The 19,552-nt window shown below is 45.2% G+C and overlaps 1 protein-coding gene across 1 annotated transcript; it reads right to left on the bottom strand.

Annotated features, from left to right (window-relative positions):
- Positions 1 to 4,187: 4,187 nt before the first annotated feature.
- Positions 4,188 to 18,422, bottom strand: p2ry12 (purinergic receptor P2Y12). Its single transcript, XM_014215400.3, has 4 exons — positions 18,235 to 18,422; positions 17,613 to 17,872; positions 16,421 to 17,293; positions 4,188 to 4,973 (listed from the first exon to the last, which is right to left on the bottom strand). Exons 2-3 carry the CDS (start codon positions 17,862 to 17,864, stop codon positions 16,421 to 16,423), a joined length of 1,125 nt encoding a protein of 374 aa, XP_014070875.2. The 5' UTR covers positions 17,865 to 17,872; positions 18,235 to 18,422; the 3' UTR covers positions 4,188 to 4,973.
- Between the last annotated feature and the right edge of the window lie 1,130 nt (positions 18,423 to 19,552).

Raw genomic sequence — 19,552 nt, 5'->3', positions numbered from 1 at the left:
GTTTTTTGGATATAAATATGAACTTGATGGAACAAAAATCATGTATTGTCTAACATAATGTCCTAGGAGTGTCATCTGATGAAGATCGTCAAAGGTTATTGCATAATTTTAACTGGTTTTGTGCTTTTGGACGGCTACCCTTGCTTGGAAAATGGCTGTCCTTGCTAGGAAAATGGCTGTGTTGTTGTTTTTTTTTGCTGTGGTGGTATCCTAACATAATCTAATGTTTTGCTTTCGCTGTAAAGCCTTTTTGAAATCGGACAACGAGGTTGGATTCAGTAGAGGTTTATCTTTCAAATGATGTAAAATAGTCATATGTTTGAGAAAATTGAATTGTGGTATTTAAAAAAAAAACACAGCTCAGCGTTCAACACCATAGTGCCCTCAAAGCTCATCACTAAGCTAAGGATCCTGGGACTAAACACCTCCCTCTACAACTGGATCCTGGACTTCCTGACGGGTCGGCCCCAGGTGGCAATGGTAGGTAACAACACATCCGTCATGCTGATCCTCAACACGGGGGCCCCTCAGGGGTGCATGCTCAGTCCCCTCCTGTACTCTCTGTTCACTCATTAATGCACGGCCAGGCACGACTCCAAGACCAGCATTAAGTTTGCTGATGACACAACAGTGTTAGGCCTGATCACCGACAATGATGAGACAGCCTATAGGGAGGAGGTCAGAGACCTGGCCGGGTGATGTGAGGACAACATCCTCTCCCTCAATGTGATCAAGACAAAGAGATGATTGTGGACTACAGGAAAAAGAGGACCAAACACGTCCACATTCTCATCGACTGGGCTGTAGTGGAGCAGGTTGAGAGCTTCAAGTTCCTTGGCGTCCACATCACCAACAAACTAACATGGTCCAAGCACACCAAGACAGTCGTGAAGAGGGCACCACAAAACCTATTCCCCCCCAGGAGACTGAAAAGATTTGTCATGGGTCCTCAGATCCTCAAAAGGTTTTACAGCTGCACCATCGAGAACATCCTTTCGGGTTGCATCACTGCCTGGTAAGGAAACTGCTCGGCCTCCGACTGCAAGGCGCTACAGAGGGTAGTGCGTACGGCCCAGTACATCACCGGGGCCAAGCTTCCTGCCATCCAGGACCTCTATACCAGGCGGTGTCAGAGGAAGGCCCTAAAAATGGTCAAAGACTCCAGTCACCCTAGTCATAGACTGTTCTCTCTGCTACCGCACGGCAAGCGGTACCGGAGCGCCAAGTCTAGGTCAAAGAGGCTCCTAAATAGCTTCTACCCCCAAGCCATAAGACTCCTGAATAGCTAATCAAATGGATACTCAGACTATTTGCATTGCCCCCCCCCCCCCCCCCCCGGAATGCTGCTGCTACTCTCTGTTATTATCTATGCATAGTCACTTTAATAACTCCACCTACATGTACATATTACCTCAATTACCTTGACACCGGTGCCCCCTGTATATAGCCTCGCTATTGTTATTTACTGCTGCTCTTTAATTATTTGTTATTCTTACATTTATTTAAAATTTTGGGGGTATTTTCTTAAAACTTAATTGTTGGTTAGGGGCTTGTAAGTAAGCATTTCACTGTAAGGTCTACACCTGTTGTATTTGGCGCATGTGACAAATAACATTTGATTTGAATTGATTTGAGTCTCCCAGGGGAGTCTCCCGTGTTTGATCCGCTGCTGTGTTGGGGCCGGACCCTCTTCTTGTTTTGTCATTATGGGGTATTGTGTGTAGATGTATGAGGGGAAAAAACTATTGAATCCATTTTAGAATAAGGCTGTAATGTAACAAAATGTGGAAAACGTCAAGGGGTCTGAATGCTTTCCGAATGCACTGTATCTGTCTATCTTGTCAAAACCAGTGATACATATCCCCCTTCACCCTCTGGTGGTACGGATAACTTGTTATTATATTTTCTGAGAAACCTAGATTCAAATAAACGTCCTATTTATTTAAATTATATGTTTTGTCTAGGGTCAAAATGACCCAAAGGACTTTAAGTCCATATTGATACAGAAACGTTAAACAATGATTTCGATTTGTTTAGAACAAGTTGATTGACAATATCATGAACATTTTGAAGAATTTGATAAAAAGTATGCCCCAGTTGTCACGTTCTGACCAGTAAAGGGGTTATTTGTTATTGTAGTTTGGTCAGGACGTGGCAGGGGGTGTTTGTTTTATGTGGTTCGGGGGTTTGTTGGGCTATGTACTATGTAAGAGGGGTGTTTGTTTAGAGTGTTTTGGGGTTTGTTGGGCTATGTTCTTGTTAGTTTATTTCTATGTTAGTTCTAGTCTTTCTATGTCTATGTTTAGTTAATGGGGTTGACCTTCAATTGGAAGCAGCTGCTCCTCGTTGCTTCTAATTGAAGGTCTTATTTAAAAGGGGTGTTTTTTTTCTATGGGATTTGTGGGTAGTTGTTTCCTGTTTTGTGTCTGTGCACCTGACAGGACTGTTTAGGGTCGTTTGTTGTTTTGTATACGTGATTTGTTTGTTTTTCCTTCTTTTGATTTAATAAAGAAGATGAGTATACACGTTCCCGCTGCACCTTGGTCCAATCCTTACGACGCCCGTTACAGGCATGTTCAATAGAAATAATGTATTTAAACCCCCCCCCCAAAAAAAAGTCCGTAGTTTGAGGGTTATAAAGTCAAAACATGGATGTACCATTTACAGATTTCACCTTTTAATGTTTTTCTTTTTCTTCAAAAATACATTTGACACCACAATATGGTTCATTTTCATTGTGTGAATTGATACTCTATGGTTATTGCAAAATACAATTGATATTGTATACAAGTCTTATGATTGTGATTCATAAGAAACTTCACAAGAAAACATTTCTGAAAATAATCCAAAACGTATTCTTTCTGTGTCAAAGGCATGCTTTTGTCAGATTTGTTATATTTGCATACATTCTTTGTCATGAGAGAATAGCTAGTGAATTTACATTCTTCCAAGTCAAAACAGTGAAAATATTATTTAAGACAAAAAGGGTCAAAGATGTGTTGATATAAATAAATTAAGGAAACTCACCGGTGAAGTTGTGAAAGACTGTCTTTGCATGGAGGAAAATCACTACGATGTCTCTGTGTACATGTGAGATATGTTACTGCAATGTATTTTCTATGTCACCTAATACACTTCCTGGAGATGGGCAAGAGGTCAAATAGAGCTAACACACTGTGTTAGTTATCAGTATCTTCAGCTTTCGCCACAATTTAATATGTTGTGAAATCTGTTGTGAATGCATTGTAATGTTTAAAAAATATATATAACTGGCTTAATTTTGACCCCAGGAAGAGTAGCTGCTGTCTTAACCTCTTTCTGCTCTGGTTAGAGCCAGTTTGCGCTGTTCGGTGAAGGGAGTAGTACACAGCGTTGTACGAGATCTTCAGTTTCTTGGCAATAACTCACATGGAATTGCCTTCATTTCTCAGAACAAGAATAGACTGACGAGTTTCAGAAGAAAGGTCTTTGTTTCTGGCCATTTTGAAACTGTAATCAAACCCACAAATGCTGATGCTCCAGATACTCAACTAGTATAAAGAATGCCAGTTTTATTGCTTCTTTAATCAGGACAACAGTTTTCAGCTGTGCTAACATAATTGCAAAAGGGTTTTCTAATCATCAATTAGCCTTTTAAAATGATAAACTTGGATTAGCTAACACAACGTGCCATTGGAACACAGGAGTGATGGTTGCTGATAATGGGCCTCTGTACGCCTATGTAGATATTCCATAAAAAATCTGCCGTTTCCAGCTACAATAGTAATTTACAACATTAACAACGTCTACACTGTATTTCTGATCAATTTGATGCTATTTTAATGAACAAAAAATGTGCTTTTCTTTCAAAAACAAGGACATTTCTAAGTGACGCCAAACTTTTGAACGGTCGTGTACATTTAATATGACCCCGGAATCAAACCCATAATCCTGGTGTTGCAAAATCCATTCTCTGAAAACTGAGCCATATGATGTTAGAGAATTGTTGTTGTCATGAATGGTGCACTGCTGCTGATAGCACCACAGGCTAACGTCTATAAATGGTGGAACAGTATTTCTCCCAACAGTCCCCTGGATTCAGCATGCTAGGGAGGTTATGCATTTTTGTATTTTTCTCATGGGGAAGTTGCTGTTTTAGCTTCTTCAAAAGATCAGACCTCATCAAATTAGATGTGAGGATGCCATATACTCAATTCAATTTCAATGTAAGGACTTTATTGGCATGGGAAATACATGTTAACATTGCCATAGCAAGTGAAGTAGATAATAAACAAAAGCGAAATAAGCAATAAAAATGAACAGTAAACAGAACAAAGACATTTCAAATGTCATATTATGTATATATTATCACGACTCAGGATATGACCCAGATGCAGACACCGGAGGCGGATAGTACAGTTCTCAGATAATTTATTATAAACATGGGGCAGGCAAAGGGCAGGTCGAGGACAGGCAGAGGTTTGTGATCAGGCAGGTACAGGACGGCAGGCAGGCTCGGGGTCAGGGTGGGCAGAAGGGTCAAAACTGGGAAAAACTAGGAAACAGAACTTGAGGAACAGGAAGACGGGAAAGCACGCTGGTAAGACTTGACAAGACAAGACGAACTGGCAACAGACAAACAGAGAACACAGGTATAAATACACAGGGGATAATGGGGCAGATGGGCAACACCTGGATGGGGGTGGAGACGAGCACAAAGACAGGTGAAACAGATCAGGGTTTGACAGCCCTCTAGGGGCGCCACCTGGCGTCCTACCTGGGCGCATACCTGTTTGACCGGGGTGCCAACGATAGAATGCAGCGATGAGGGCTGGGTCCAGGATGTTCCTAGCGGGGACCCAGCACCTCTCCTCCGGGCCATAGCCCTCCCAGTCAACCAGGTACTGGAATCCCCTGCCCGTGGCCAAACCTTCAGGAGGCACTTCACCATGTACGCTGGTTGGCTGTTGATGAGACGGGGAAGAGGGGTGGGCCTGGAAACATGAGACAAAAGGCTGTGAGACATAGGTTTAATCCTAGACACATGAAAGGTGGGATGTTTATGGAGGGTACGGGGCAACAGAAGATGAACAGCAGAGGGGCTAAGAATCTTGGAGATGGGGAAAGGGCCAATTAAACAGGGACACAGTTTACGGGACTCTACCCAGAGGGGCAGATCCTGAGTGGACAGCCATACCCTCTGCCTGAGATGATAACGGGGAGCCGGGGTCCGGTGGCGGTCGGCGTGTCATCGATACCTGGAGGTGTTCTTGAGAAGAGCACACTGGGCTCGAACATCTGGGCCGAGGAAGAGCCGCTCTGGGAAGAGCGGTGGCTGATATCCCAGGGAGAACTCAAAAGGTGAGAGACCAGTGGCTGAGCAAGTGAGGGTGTTGTGCCTTCCCTGTAGCTCAGTTGGTAGAGCATGGTGTTTGCAACACATGGTGTTCGCAACGCCAGGGTTGTGGGTTCGATTCCCACGGGGGGCCAGCACAGAAAAAATGAAATGAAATGTATGCATTCACTACTGTAAGTCGCTCTGGATAAGAGCGTCTGCTAAATGACTAAAATGTAAATGTATAATGTTGTGGGCGTATTCTACCCACACGAGCTGCTGGCTCCAGGTGGTGGGATTGGCGGAGACTAGGCAGTGAAGAGTCGTTTCCAGGTCCTGATTGGCTCGCTCCATGACTGGCCGTTAGACTGGGGGTGGAACATGGAGGACAGGCTGGCCGACAACCCAATGAGCATGCAGAACGTCTTCCAGTAATGGGACGAGAACTGTGGACCCCGGTCGGAGACTGTGTCCAGGGATCCAGAACATGTGCTGCACCATGAGCTGGGCCGTCTCCTTGGCTGAAGGTAGCTTGGTGAGAGGAATGAAATGGGCGGCTTTGGAAAACCGGTCCACCACGATAAGGATAACCATGTTGCCATCAGACGGGTGGAGACCTGTGACGAAGTTCAGGGATATATGTTACCAGGGACGGTGAGGGATGGGAAGTGGTTGAAGGAGGCCAGCCAGAGCTTGCCAAGGAGTCTTTTCTGGGCAGGCGGCGATGAACGCGTAGACGCCAGGATCCAAGGTAGGCCACCAAAAATGTTGTCATACAAACGCCAGGGTCTGACGGGAGCCAGGATGTCAGGCTGGTCGAGAGGAATGAGCCCATTCCAGAACCGAGGAACGGGCAAAGTCCGGGACAAACATCCGGTTAGCCGGGCCCCCCCCCCCCCCCCTGCGCCTCGAGGACCCGGTTCTCTATACCCCAGATGAGTGCAGCCGCAAGACAAGAGGTAGGGAGGATGGTCTCGGGGTCTGATGGTGTAGTAGTGGCGCTGTAGAGGTATGACAGCGCATCCGGTTTCACATTCTTGGACCCCGGCCGATAGGAGATGGTGAGGTTGAATCAGGTGAACAGCAGGGCACATTGAGCTTGTCTGGAGTTGAGGCACTTGGCGTTGCAGAGATATTCCAGGTTCTCGTGAACTGTCCATACTCTAACCAGTGGCTCCACTTCTCCAATGCCATCTTCACCGCCAGTAGTTCCTGGTTACCCACGTCGTAATTCCTTTCTGTGGGGTTGAGACGATGGGAGAGGAAAACGCAAGGATGCAGCTTTTGGTCTTGGGCCGAACTCTGGGACAGGACAGACCCCACTCCAACGTCTGAGGCATCGACCTCCACCACGAACTGCCAGGTCGGATCTGGATGGATTAGGATGGGAGGGTGGTGAATTGGTGTTTGAGGTCCAAGAACGCCTGGTCTACAGCTGGAGACCATGTAAATGGGACTTTGGTAGAGGTGAGCACTGACGGGGGGAAGCCCAGGTGTTGTAGCCTCAGATGAACCGGCGGTACAAATTGGCAAACCCCAGGAAGCTTTGCAGCTGTATTCTGGAGGTGGCCAATCCACCACCACTTTTTCAGGATCCATCTGTATGTTGCCTGCAGCGATGATGTACCCAAGGAAGGAGATGGTGGAGCGATGGAATTCACATTTTTACGCTTTAAGGAACAGCTGGTTCTTCAGAAGACACTGGAGGACATGTCTGACATGGAGGACATGTTCTTGAGCTGAGTGGAAAACACAAGTATGCCATCAAGGTAGACGAATACGAACCGATTCAACATGTCCCGGAGAAAGTTGTTTACCAGGGCGATATATTCGTAGTGCCCGCTAGCTGCGTTAAAGGCTCATCCCGTATACGTACCAGATGGTAGCGATTCCGGAGGTCCAACTTGGAGAAGATGGTAGCCCCCTGGAGAGGCTCGAAAGCCGAGGCGATGAGTGGAAGCGGGTAACGGTTTTTAACCGTGATGTCATTCAGGCCCCAGTAGTCGATACACGGATGGGGGAGGCAGAAGGACGGATACCCCCTGCAGCCAGGGAGTCCTCAATATATGTCTCCATCGGCTTAGTCTTCGGCCCTGACAGGGAATAAAGTCGCCCCTGAGGTGGTGTAGTGCCCAGGAGAAGGTTGATGGCGCAGTCATAGGGCTGATGCGGAGGAAGCGAGATGACACAAGTCTTGCTGATAACCTCCCGGAGTTCCTGGTACTTCGCGGGAACGGTGGAGAGGTCTGGAGCTTTGCCCAAGCCCGCAGGAAGTTGTCCCGGGGAAGGCAGTGCCGACTTCAGACAATGCGCATGGCAAAACGGGCTCCAACCCAGGATAGAACCCATAGCCTAGTCGATCAGAGGATTGTGCCTCTGGAGCCAGGAAAACCCCAAAACCACGGGTGCATGAGGGGATTCGATGGGCAGGAACTGCATAGACTTGCTGTGATTACTCAACTCTCCCAGGTTAATGGGACACATAGAGTGGGTGACTCTGCTAATAGAGCGCCCATCCAACACTCTGACGTCCATGGGAATGGAGAGGGGTTGTGTGGGGATTCCCAGCTCCAACACCAGGGTAGTGTCCATAAACCTCTCGTTGGCCCCAGAGTCTATGAGCACCTGGAGAGATTTGGACAACAGGGTAGCATGGAGAGGGGAGCGAGAAATGGAAGATGGGAAACTCCCCGTGCGGCTCACCAGAGTACTTGTACCTATTTGAAGACTAATCTCTTCAGTAGGTCCTATGATTGAGTGTAGTCTGGCCCAGGAGTGTGAAGGTGAACGGAAAGGCACTGGAGCAACGAACCGCTCTTGCTGTCTCTGCCTGGCCGGTTCCCCTCTCTCCGCTCGGATTCTCTGCCTCTAACCCTATTACAGGTGCTGAGTCACTGGCTTACTGGTGCTCTTCCATGCCGTCCCTAGGAGGGGTGCGTCACTTGAGTGGGTTGAGTCACTGACGTGGTCTTCCTGTCTGGGTTGGCGCCCCCCCTTGGGTTGTGCCGTGGCGGAGATCTTTGTGGGCTATACTCGGCCTTGTCTCAGGATAGTAAGTTGGTGGTTGAAGAAATCCCTCTAGTGGTGTGGGAGCTGTGCTTTGGCAAAGTGAGTGGGGTTATATCCTGCCTGTTTGGCCCTGTCCGAGGGTATCATCGGATGGGGCCACAGTGTCTCCCGACCCCTCTTGTCGGGGGGCTAGGGTCAGTCTGTTATATCGGAGTATTTCTCTGTCTTATCTTATCTGTTATATCCGGTATGCTCTCTCTAATTCTCTCTTTCTCTCTCTCTCTCAGAGGACCTGAGCCGTAGGACCATGCCTCAGGACTACCTGGCATGATGACTCCTTGCTGTCCCCAGTCGACCTGGCCGTGCTGCTGCTCCAGTTTCAACTGTTCTGCCTGCGGCTATGGAACCCTGACCTGCTCACCGGACATGCCACCTGTCCCAGACCTGCTGTTTTCAAGTCTCTAGAGACAGCAGGAGTGGTAGAGATACTCTCAATGATCGGCTGTGAAAAGCCAACTGACATTTACTCCTGAGGTGCTGACCAGTTGCACCCTCGACAACTAATGTGATTATTATTATTTTACCATGCTGGTCATTTATGAACATTTGAAAATCTTGGCCATGTTCTGTTATAATCTCCACCTGGCACAGGCAGAAAAGGACTGGCCACCCCTCATAGCCTGGTTCCTCTCTAGGTTTCTTCCTAGGTTTTGGCCTTTCTAGGGAGTTTTTCCTAGCTACCGTGCTTCTACACCTGCATTGCTTGCTGTTTGGGGTTTTAGGCTGGGTTTCTGTACAGCACTTTGAGATATCAGCTGATTTAATTTGATTTGATTTGATTTGATGAACCTGGTTCTTTAAAACTTCTTCGGGATTGCCTGGTCCCCTGCGGGACAGTTGAGCTAACATAGGCTAATGCGATTAGCATGAGATTGTAAGTAACAAGAACGTTTCCCAGGACATAGACATATCTGATATTAGCAGAAAGCTTAAATTCTTATTAAAATCTCTTAAGGATCCGTCCCTTTTTTCAATTTTCGCCTAACATGACATACCCAAATCTAACTGCCTGTAACTCAGGCCCTGAAGCAAGGATATGCATATTGGATATGCCAACATATTTTCCAAAATAATGGCCTGCTCAGCATGATCGGATACTAATTGCTTAATTAACTCAGGAACCACACCGGTGTGGATGCACCGGCTTTTAATATCATTTGTATCCCTCATGTACTAAGTGTTTCCATCATGTGGGCAGTTACCTGTAGATTAGTATAAAAGAGTAATTATGCAAAAAACGTAAAAAAAATAATCTTATCAGGCCCAAACTATATATATATGGACGGCTGGCCATGTCACGTTTTTTTTATATAGTTTTTACATATATATATATTTTGTGTGTGTGTGTGTCAATTTCTACCAGCACACCCAACAAAAAAATTGCCCACCCAACAAAAGAATTGTCCACCCCATCTGACATTTGCCAAAATTGCCAGATGGCCAATCCGCCCCTGCAGCAACAGGCTACACCCTCTCACCTCGCCATAGACCATCTGTTAATAGGTTGTATAATGTCTGTCTGACATACAGAACGACTAGCTTTCAATTAATCGTCTAAATCAGGAGATTTATCCCTTAGTGTCATATTGGTGTGTTGAAGAATGGTTTATATACATGGATAATTTCATAGAAGAGACAAAAACATTCATATTTCACAATTTTATGCTGACCCCGTTGTGGGGTCTGAGACGCCGACGGCTCCCACCATTAGCTCTGACAAATTGAAAACCCTAGTCATTGGCGACTCCATTACCCGCAGTATTAGACTTAAAACTAATCATCCAGCGATCATACACTGTTTACCAGGGGGCAGGGCTACCGACGTTAAGGCTAATCTAAAGACGGTGCTGGCTAAAGCTAAAACTGGCGAGTGTAGAGAGTATAGAGATATTGTTATCCACGTCGGCACCAACGATGTTAGGATGAAACAGTCAGAGGTCACCAAGCGCAACATAGCTTCAGCGTGTAAATCAGCTAGAAAGATGTGTCGGCATCGATTAATTGTCTCTGGCCCCCTCCCAGTTAGGGGGAGTGATGAGCTCTACAGCAGAGTCTCACAACTCAATCGCTGGTTGAAAACTGTTTTCTGCCCCTCCCAAAAGATAGAATTTGTAGATAATTGGCCCTCTTTCTGGGACTCACCCACAAACAGGACCAAGCCTGGCCTGTTGAGGAGTGACGGACTCCATCCTAGCTGGAGGGGTGCTCTCATCTTATCTACGAACATAGACAGGGCTCTAACTCCTCTAGCTCCACAATGAAATAGGGTGCAGGCCAGGCAGCAGGCTGTTAGCCAGCCTGCCAGCTTAGTGGAGTCTGCCACTAGCACAGTCAGTGTAGTCAGCTCAGCTTTCCCCATTGAGACCGTGTCTGTGCCTCGATCTAGGTTGGGCAAAATTAAAAATGGCGGTGTTCGCTTTAGCAATCTCACTAGTATAAAGACCTCCTCCATTCCTGCCATTATTGAAAGAGATTGTGATACCTCACATCTCAAAATTGGGTTACTTAATGTTAGATCCCTCACTTCCAAGGCAGTTATAGTCAATGAACTAATCACTGATAATAATCTTGATGTGATTGGCCTGACTGAAACATGGCTTAAGCCTGATGAATTTACTGTGTTAAATGAGGCCTCACCCCCAGGTTACATTAGTGACCATACCCCCCGTGCATCCGGCAAAGGCGGAGGTGTTGCTAACATTTACGATAGCAAATTTCAATTTACAAAAAAAAAAACAACAATGACGTTTTCGTCTTTTGAGCTTCTAGTCATGAAATCTATGCAGCCTACTCACTCACTTTTTATAGCTACTGTTTATAGGCCTCCTGGGCCATATGCAGTGTTCCTCACTGAGTTCCCTGAATTCCTATCGGATCTTGTAGTCATAGCAGATAATATTCTAATTTTTGGTGACTTTAACATTCACATGGAAAAGTCCACAGACCCACTCCAAAAGGCTTTCGGAGCCATCATCGACTCAGTGGGTTTTGTCCAACATGTCTCTGGACCTACTCACTGCCACAGTCATACTCTGGACCTAGTTTTGTCCCATGGAATAAATGTTGTGGATCTAAATGTTTTTCCTCATAATCCTGGACTATCGGACCACCATTTTATTACGTTTGCAATTGCAACAAATAATCTGCTCAGACCCCAACCAAGGAGCATTAAAAGTCGTGCTATAAATTCTCAGACAACCCAAAGATTCCTTGATGCCCTTCCAGACTGCCTCTGCCTACCCAAGGACGTCAGAGGACAAAAATCAGTTAACCACCTAACCGAGGAACTCAATTTAACCTTGCGCAATACCCTAGATGCAGTTGCACCCCTAAAAACTAAAAACATCTGTCATAAGAAACTAGCTCCCTGGTATACAGAAAATACACGAGCTCTGAAGCAAGCTTCCAGAAAATTGGAACGGAAATGGCGCCACACCAAACTGGAAGTCTTCCGACTAGCTTGGAAAGACAGTACCGTGCAGTATCGAAGAGCCCTTACTGCTGCTCGATCATCCTATTTTTCCAACTTAATTGAGGAAAATAAGAACAATCCGAAATTTCTTTTTGATACTGTCGCAAAGCTAACTAAAAAGCAGCCTTCGCAAATGGAGGATGGCTTTCACTTCAGCAGTAATACATTTATGAACTTCTTTGAGGAAAAGATCATGATCATTAGAAAGCAAATTACAGACTCCTCTTTAAATCTGGGTATTCCTCCAAAGCTCCATTGTCCTGAGTCTGCACAACTCTGCCAGGACCTAGGATCAAGGGAGATACTTAAGTGTTTTAGTACTATATCTCTTGACGCAATGATGAAAATAATCATGGCCTCCAAACCCTCAAGCTGCATACTGGACCCTATTCCAACTAAACTACTGAAAGAGCTGCTTCCTGTGCTTGGCCCTCCTATGTTGAACATAATAAACGGCTCTCTATCCACCGGATGTGTACCAAGCTCACTAAAAGTGGCAGTAATAAAGCCTCTCTTGAAAAAGCCGAATCTTGATCCAGAAATTATAAAAAACTATCGGCCTATATCGAATCTTCCATTCCTCTCCAAAATTTTAGAAAAAGCTGTTGCACAGCAACTGACTGCCTTCCTGAAGACAAACAATGTATACGAAACGCTTCAGTCTGGTTTTAGACCCCATCATAGCACTGAGACTGCACTTGTGAAGGTGGTAAATGACCTTTTAATGACGTCAGACCGAGGCTCTGCATCTGTCCTCGTGCTCCTAGATCTTAGTGCCGCTTTTGATACCATCGATCACCACATTCTTTTGGAGAGATTGGAAACCCAAATTGGTCTACATGGACAAGTTCTGGCCTGGTTTAGATCTTATCTGTCGGAAAGATATCAGTTTGTCTCTGTGAATGGTTTGTCCTCTGACAAATCAATTGTAAATTTCGGTGTTCCTCAAGGTTCCGTTTTAGGACCACTATTGTTTTCACTATATATTTTACCTCTTGGGGATGTCATTCGAAAACATAATGTTAAATTTCACTGCTATGCAGACGACACACAGCTGTACATTTCAATGAAACATGGTGAAGCCCCAAAATTGCCCTCGCTAGAAGCCTGTGTTTCAGACATAAAGAAGTGGATGGCTGCAAACTTTCTACTTTTAAACTCGGACAAAACAGAGATGCTTGTTCTAGGTCCCAAGAAACAAAGAGATCTTCTGTTGAATCTGACAATTAATCTGGATGGTTGTACAGTCGTCTCAAATAAAACTGTGAAGGACCTCGGCGTTACTCTGGACCCTGATCTCTCTTTTGAAGAACATATCAAGACTGTTTCAAGGACAGCTTTTTTCCATCTACGTAACATTGCAAAAATCAGAAATTTTCTGTCCAAAAATGACGCAGAAAAATTAATCCATGCTTTTGTTACTTCTAGGCTGGACTACTGCAATGCTCTACTTTCCGGCTACCCGGATAAAGCACTAAATAAACTTCAGTTAGTGCTAAATACGGCTGCTAGAATCCTGACTAGAACCAAAAAATTTGATCATATTACTCCAGTGTTAGCCTCCCTACACTGGCTTCCTGTTAAGGCAAGGGCTGATTTCAAGGTTTTACTGCTAACCTACAAAGCATTACATGGGCTTGCTCCTACCTATCTTTCCGATTTGGTCCTGCCGTACATACCTACACGTACGCTACGGTCACAAGACGCAGGCCTCCTAATTGTCCCTAGAATTTCTAAGCAAACGGCTGGAGGTAGGGCTTTCTCCTATAGAGCTCCATTTTTATGGAATGGTCTGCCTACCAATGTGAGAGACGCAGACTCAGTCTCAACCTTTAAGTCTTTACTGAAGACTTATCTCTTCAGTAGGTCCTATGATTAAGTATAGTCTGGCCCAGGAGTGTGAAGGTGAACGGAAAGGCTGGAGCAACGAACCGCCCTTGCTGTCTCTGCCTTGCCGGTTCCCCTCTTTCCACTGGGATTCTCTGCCTCTAACCCTTTTACAGAGGCTGAGTCACTGGCCTACTGGTGTTCTTCCATGCCGTCCATGGGAGGGGTGCGTCACTTGAGTGGGTTGAGTCACTGACGTGGTCTTCCTGTCTGGGTTGGCGCCCCCCCCCCCCCCCCCTTGGGTTGTGCCATGGCGGAGATCGTTGTGGGCTATACTCGGCCTTGTCTTAGGACGGTAAGTTGGTGGTTGGAGACATCCCTCTAGTGGTGTGGGGGCTGTGCTTTGGCAAAGTGGGTGGGGTTATATCCTGCCTGTTTGGCCCTGTCCCGGGGTATCATCGGATGGGGCCACAGTGTCTTCTGATCCCTCCTGTCTCAGCCTCCAGTATTTATGCTGCAGTAGTTTATGTGTCGGGGGGCTAGGGTCAGTCTGTTACATCTGGAGTATTTCTCTTGTCTTATCCGGTGTCCTGTGTGTATTTAAATATGCTCTCTCTAATTCTCTCTTTCTCTCTTTCTGTCTTTCTCTCGGAGGACCTGAGCCCTAGGACCATGCCTCAGGACTACCTGGTATGATGACTCCTTGCTGTCCCCAGTCCACCTGGCCGTGCTGCTGCTCCAGTTTCAACTGTTCTGCCTGCGGCTATGGAACCCTGACCTGTTCACCGGACGTGCTTGTTGCACCCTCGACAACTACTATGATTATTATTATTTGACCATGCTGGTCATTTATGAACATTTTAACATTTTAACATTTTGACCATGTTCTGTTATAATATCCACCCTGCACAGCCAGAAGAGGACTGGCCACCCCTCATAGCCTGGTTCCTCTCTAGGTTTCTTCCTAGGTTTTTGGCCTTTCTAGGGAGTTTTTCCTAGGGAGTTTTTCCTAGCCACCGTGCTTCTTTCACATGCTTTGCTTGCTGTTTGGGGTTTTAGGCTGCGTTTCTGTACAGCACTTTGAGAATATCAGCTGATGTACGAAGGGCTATATAAAAATAAATTTGATTTGATTTGATTTGATTTGTATAGAACGTTTTGCTGATTCTATCCTGTACGTTACAGGCATAAGCACTGTGCCATGGTTACACATAATTACAGGGGCAATACGTATGTCTCTTATTTCAGTTCCTAAGCCAAAACAATGATGAAGTCAAAGCAGAATGCCAGTGTAGGGAACTAAGCTGTTATGAGAAAGACAGGGAGACCTGAGGTGCATTCCTTGGCATGAGGTTATGGTGATGTTTAGAGGGTGTTATAACATTCTACTAACTGTTACAGACTGGTGTAACAGACTGGTGTAACAGACTGGTGTATCAGACTGGTGTATCAGACTGGTGTAACAGACTGGTGTAACAGACTGGTGTATCAGACTGGTGTATCAGACTGGTGTAACAGACTGATGTAACAGACTGGCGTAACAGACTGGTATTACAGACTGGTGTAACAGACTGGTGTAACAGACTGGTGTATCAGACTGGTGTATCAGACTGGTGTAACAGACTGGTGTATCAGACTGGTGTAACAGACTGGCGTAACAGACTGGTGTAACAGACTGGTGTAACAGACTGGTGTATCAGACTGGTGTATCAGACTGGTGTAACAGACTGGTGTAACAGACTGGTGTATCAGACTGGTGTATCAGACTGGTGTAACAGACTGGCGTAACAGACTGGCGTATCAGACTGGTGTATCAGACTGGTGTAACAGACTGGCGTAACAGACTGGCGTAACAGACTGGTGTAACAGACTGGTGTATCAGACTGGTGTATCAGACTGGTGTAACAGACTGGTGTAACAGACTGGTGTAACAGACTGGTGTATCAGACTGGTGTAACAGACTGGCTGTAACAGACTGCTGTAACAGACTGGTGTATCAGACTGGTGTATCAGACTGGTGTATCAGACTGGTGTAACAGATTGGTGTAACAGACTGGTGTATCAGACTGGTGTAACAGACTGGTGTATCAGACTGGCGTAACAGACTGGCATGTACAGACTGGTGTATCAGACTGGTGTATCAGACTGGTGTATCAGACTGGTGTAACAGACTGGTGTAACAGACTGGTGTAACAGACTGGTGTAACAGACTGGTGTATCAGACTGGTGTAACAGATTGGTGTATCAGACTGATGTAACAGACTGGTGTAACAGACTGGTGTAACAGACTGGTGTATCAGACTGGTGTATCAGACTGGTATTACAGACTGATGTAACAGACTGGTGTAACAGACTGGTGTAACAGACTGGTGTAACAGACTGGTATTACAGACTGGTATTACAGACTGATGTAACAGACTGGTGTAACAGACTGGTGTATCAGACTGGTGTAACAGACTGGTGTAACAGACTTATGTATCAGACTGATGTAACAGACTGGTGTAACAAACATAGAGCTATTGCTGTACTGGAACAGCTGTTCTGCATATTATCATAATCATCACTAGCTAAAATATTTGTTCTCATTGGAAATTTACATTGATTGTTTCCATTGCCCAGACATTTTAATCAACACACAGTTCAGTTTAGTCAACCTTCCAGGAGAGGGTAGTATAATCCTCTGTGAAACATTCACCAGATCTTCACGATACATAGATAGAACATAGAGTTTTAGTTACCTAAATACAGATAGATTTGTCTCCCAGGGGTGTCTCCTGTGCTGTGGTCTGATCCTCCGCTGTGTTGGGGCTGGACCCTCTTCCAGTGAGCCAGCTGCAGGTCCCAGGTGGGAGACGGAGGGTCTTGAACAGGGTGGTTCTGAAGGACTTACAGAGGAAGAAGTAGATGAGAGGGTCCAGGAGGGAGTTGAGGGAGGACAGCCAGAGTGTACTCTCCTTTAACTGGAAGAAGAACTGCTTGAAGTTGCAGTCAAACAGGTGTACCCTTGTCTGACTCAGGGTGTACGGCACGCGGGAGAAGTGGAACGGCACGAAGCACACAAAGAACACGGCCAGCACCAGGAAGACGTTTGAACTCACACTCTTCCTCCTGGGCTGGCGCTGCCCTTCAACATTACCCCCATCAGTACCAGCGTTGTGCATGGCTCCGGTAGAACGGCAAGCCTTGGTGCGGGCGTATGAACTGTACAGCTCTTTGGTGATGAGGGTGTAACACACTATCACTGTCACCAGGTTCCCCCAGAAGATTATCTGGCACACATAGTTGACCACCTCATGCCAGTGCAGCCCAGCCCTTGTCTTAAGATCACTGCACTTGAAGTAGGCCGAGGTGGGGCTGTGGCTGGTCAGGATTATGTTGGGCAGGGAGAGGGTCAGCAGGGAAGCCCAGATAGCCACAGAGAGCAGCTTCCTGTGGGCCAGACGGGCCGTGTTGGTCACCTTGAAGGGCTGGAGGGTCTTCCTGCAGCGGTCGATGCTGATGAGGCCAAAGAAGAGGATGCTGATGTACATGGTGAGATAGAAGAGCACAGAGGAGACACGGCAGACAAAGACACGTAGACCCACTGACGCCATGTTGGAGTCAGACAGCACCTGAAGGAAATACACATCTTTATTATCAATATTGTCATTATTATTTGCATTATGATCATTATTATCATTATTATCAATATTATCATTATTATCATTATTACTATAATTATTATCAATATTATCGTTATTATCATTAGTATAAATATTATCAATATTATCAATATTATCATTATTATTATAATAATTATTATCAATATTATCGTTATTATCATTATTATCATTAGTATAAATATTATCATTATCAATATAATTATTATTATCATTATCATTATTATCATTATCATTATTATCATTATCATTATTATCATTATAACTGCACCTTGAAGGGGAAGGTGAGGGTCATGAGGACGTCGGCCACCACAATGTTCTTGAGGTAGATGATGAAGTGGGAGCGGCTGGGGATGCTGAAGAACACCCAGACTGCCAGGCCGTTGAGCGACAGGCCCAACAGGAAGAGGAGGGAGTAGAGAACAGGGAACACCACCGTCTTCAGCACGTTGTCACGGGAACAGTTGCTCTTGGTGAAGTTGTTATTGACAGGGGTCAGGGCCAATTCTGTTGTGTTGTCCATGTCGAGGGCTGTGTTGTGTAGAGCAAAACAAAATAGGTGAAAGTTGCACAGTACTTTATTCTTCCTAATTTCATTTTACTACAGTCAGCTTACAGTCAGGATGGCTGGCTTAGAGACAATAGAACTGCCCTCCCATACAAAAAAAGCTGTTTTAATTTAATAAAAAATGTAATACACTTACAAAATGCATCTGTAGATGAACTTTAACCATGTACAGCCATGAAGCCATTACAATTAACAAAGTTTCAATATTGAACTTTCAAAATGACATAAAGTTTAATATCTTATTATCTTAACATGTTTTACATGTTCACCATTTTGTTCATGTCCTGTTGACAGATGCTGAGTAATTGTGTCTGAGTGAACCCACCTGATGCTTCCCTCCCAGGGGAAGATTGAGACAGGCTTCTTCTCGCTCAGCAGATTGGAATCGTTAGATAGTCTGCTTGAGATGCAGGCGTATGGGTTCTCCAAGACAGTGAAATGAATGAAAATCCACCACTCTCTACTTATACATCTGTCAATCTGGTCTGACAAGTACACGTGGGACTTTCTTCCTCTCTTCTGCTTTTTGTTTCCTGTTCGTAGATGTAACAGCACAACAGCAACATCCTCCCATGAATGTTCTCCTGTTGCATAATTTGACCATCAATATATAGGTATGTTTAGTCATGGTCAATGCTGTTTAGTCGCCATATTTGTGTTTCCATGCTAGGCATATGCAGGTGCGTGTGCGTGGGTGTTTTACTATGCCGAATACAACGGATGGTTTTTGTTACCATAAGTCATTTATTTTTATTTTAGATGTTTATTCAACAAGTTATTTCAATTTCTAAGCATATAACGGCACCCCTTATCATTGGCTGGACCAGACCAAGGATTAAAACAAAAAAACACACATGGCAAACTGATGTCTTATGAGACAGACCTTTAAGGAAACTATCCCTGTCCCACTGTCCTCACAAACCTGTATGTCTTCTTCACTCTGCGGCTATACGACGTAACAGATCGGCACAGACCATGAAAAGGAATGGTGCAGCCTGCTGTGATGATCTTTATAATGTGGGATCACATGACACCCTATTATGACCTCATGACCCTGGAATGTCTGCTTCTGGCTCTTTATGACGTCACCACCCCACATTACATTATACCAGTTTCAAATGTTCACATATCCCTCCAGTCTATTATTAATTACAATGGCGAAACAAGGTGAAACTGAGACAGATGCTTGTTGCTAGAAGCAAATGCTTTGCCTAAGAGATATACTTGAGTCAATGTTTCTGTCTCTCAGGTATTGTGCCAGTTACATAACTGTACTTCCCTGCTGGACATTACTGTACTTCCCCGCTGGTCATAACTGTACTTCTCCTCTAGATATAATGTTAGGGCTCCCAGACATGACATAATCTCCTTCAGGATAGTGAATGGTGTATTTGGAAATGTTCCATCTATTAAAGTTTTAATCCTATTGAAAGGCTGCCACCAGATGTAATGGTCTGTTATGCACTGTGGAGCCCAGGATATGACACATTCAGTCTTGGTTAGTTTAAAAATACACTTTTGTCATATTAATTCGAAAATAATCTCCATGTTTGAATGCAGTACACACAATCTTGAACAGCTAAGCTTGTGGGGACACAATTCAGTCCCATTCAAAATCCTATTTTTCCAAACCCATGCTCTTA

This window comes from Salmo salar, chromosome 09 (assembly GCF_965601325.2).
Source record: "Salmo salar chromosome 09, fSalSal1, whole genome shotgun sequence".
NCBI lineage: Eukaryota > Metazoa > Chordata > Actinopteri > Salmoniformes > Salmonidae > Salmo > Salmo salar.
Note: the sequence above shows the minus strand (reverse complement) of the source record. Positions and strands in the feature narration are given on the sequence as shown.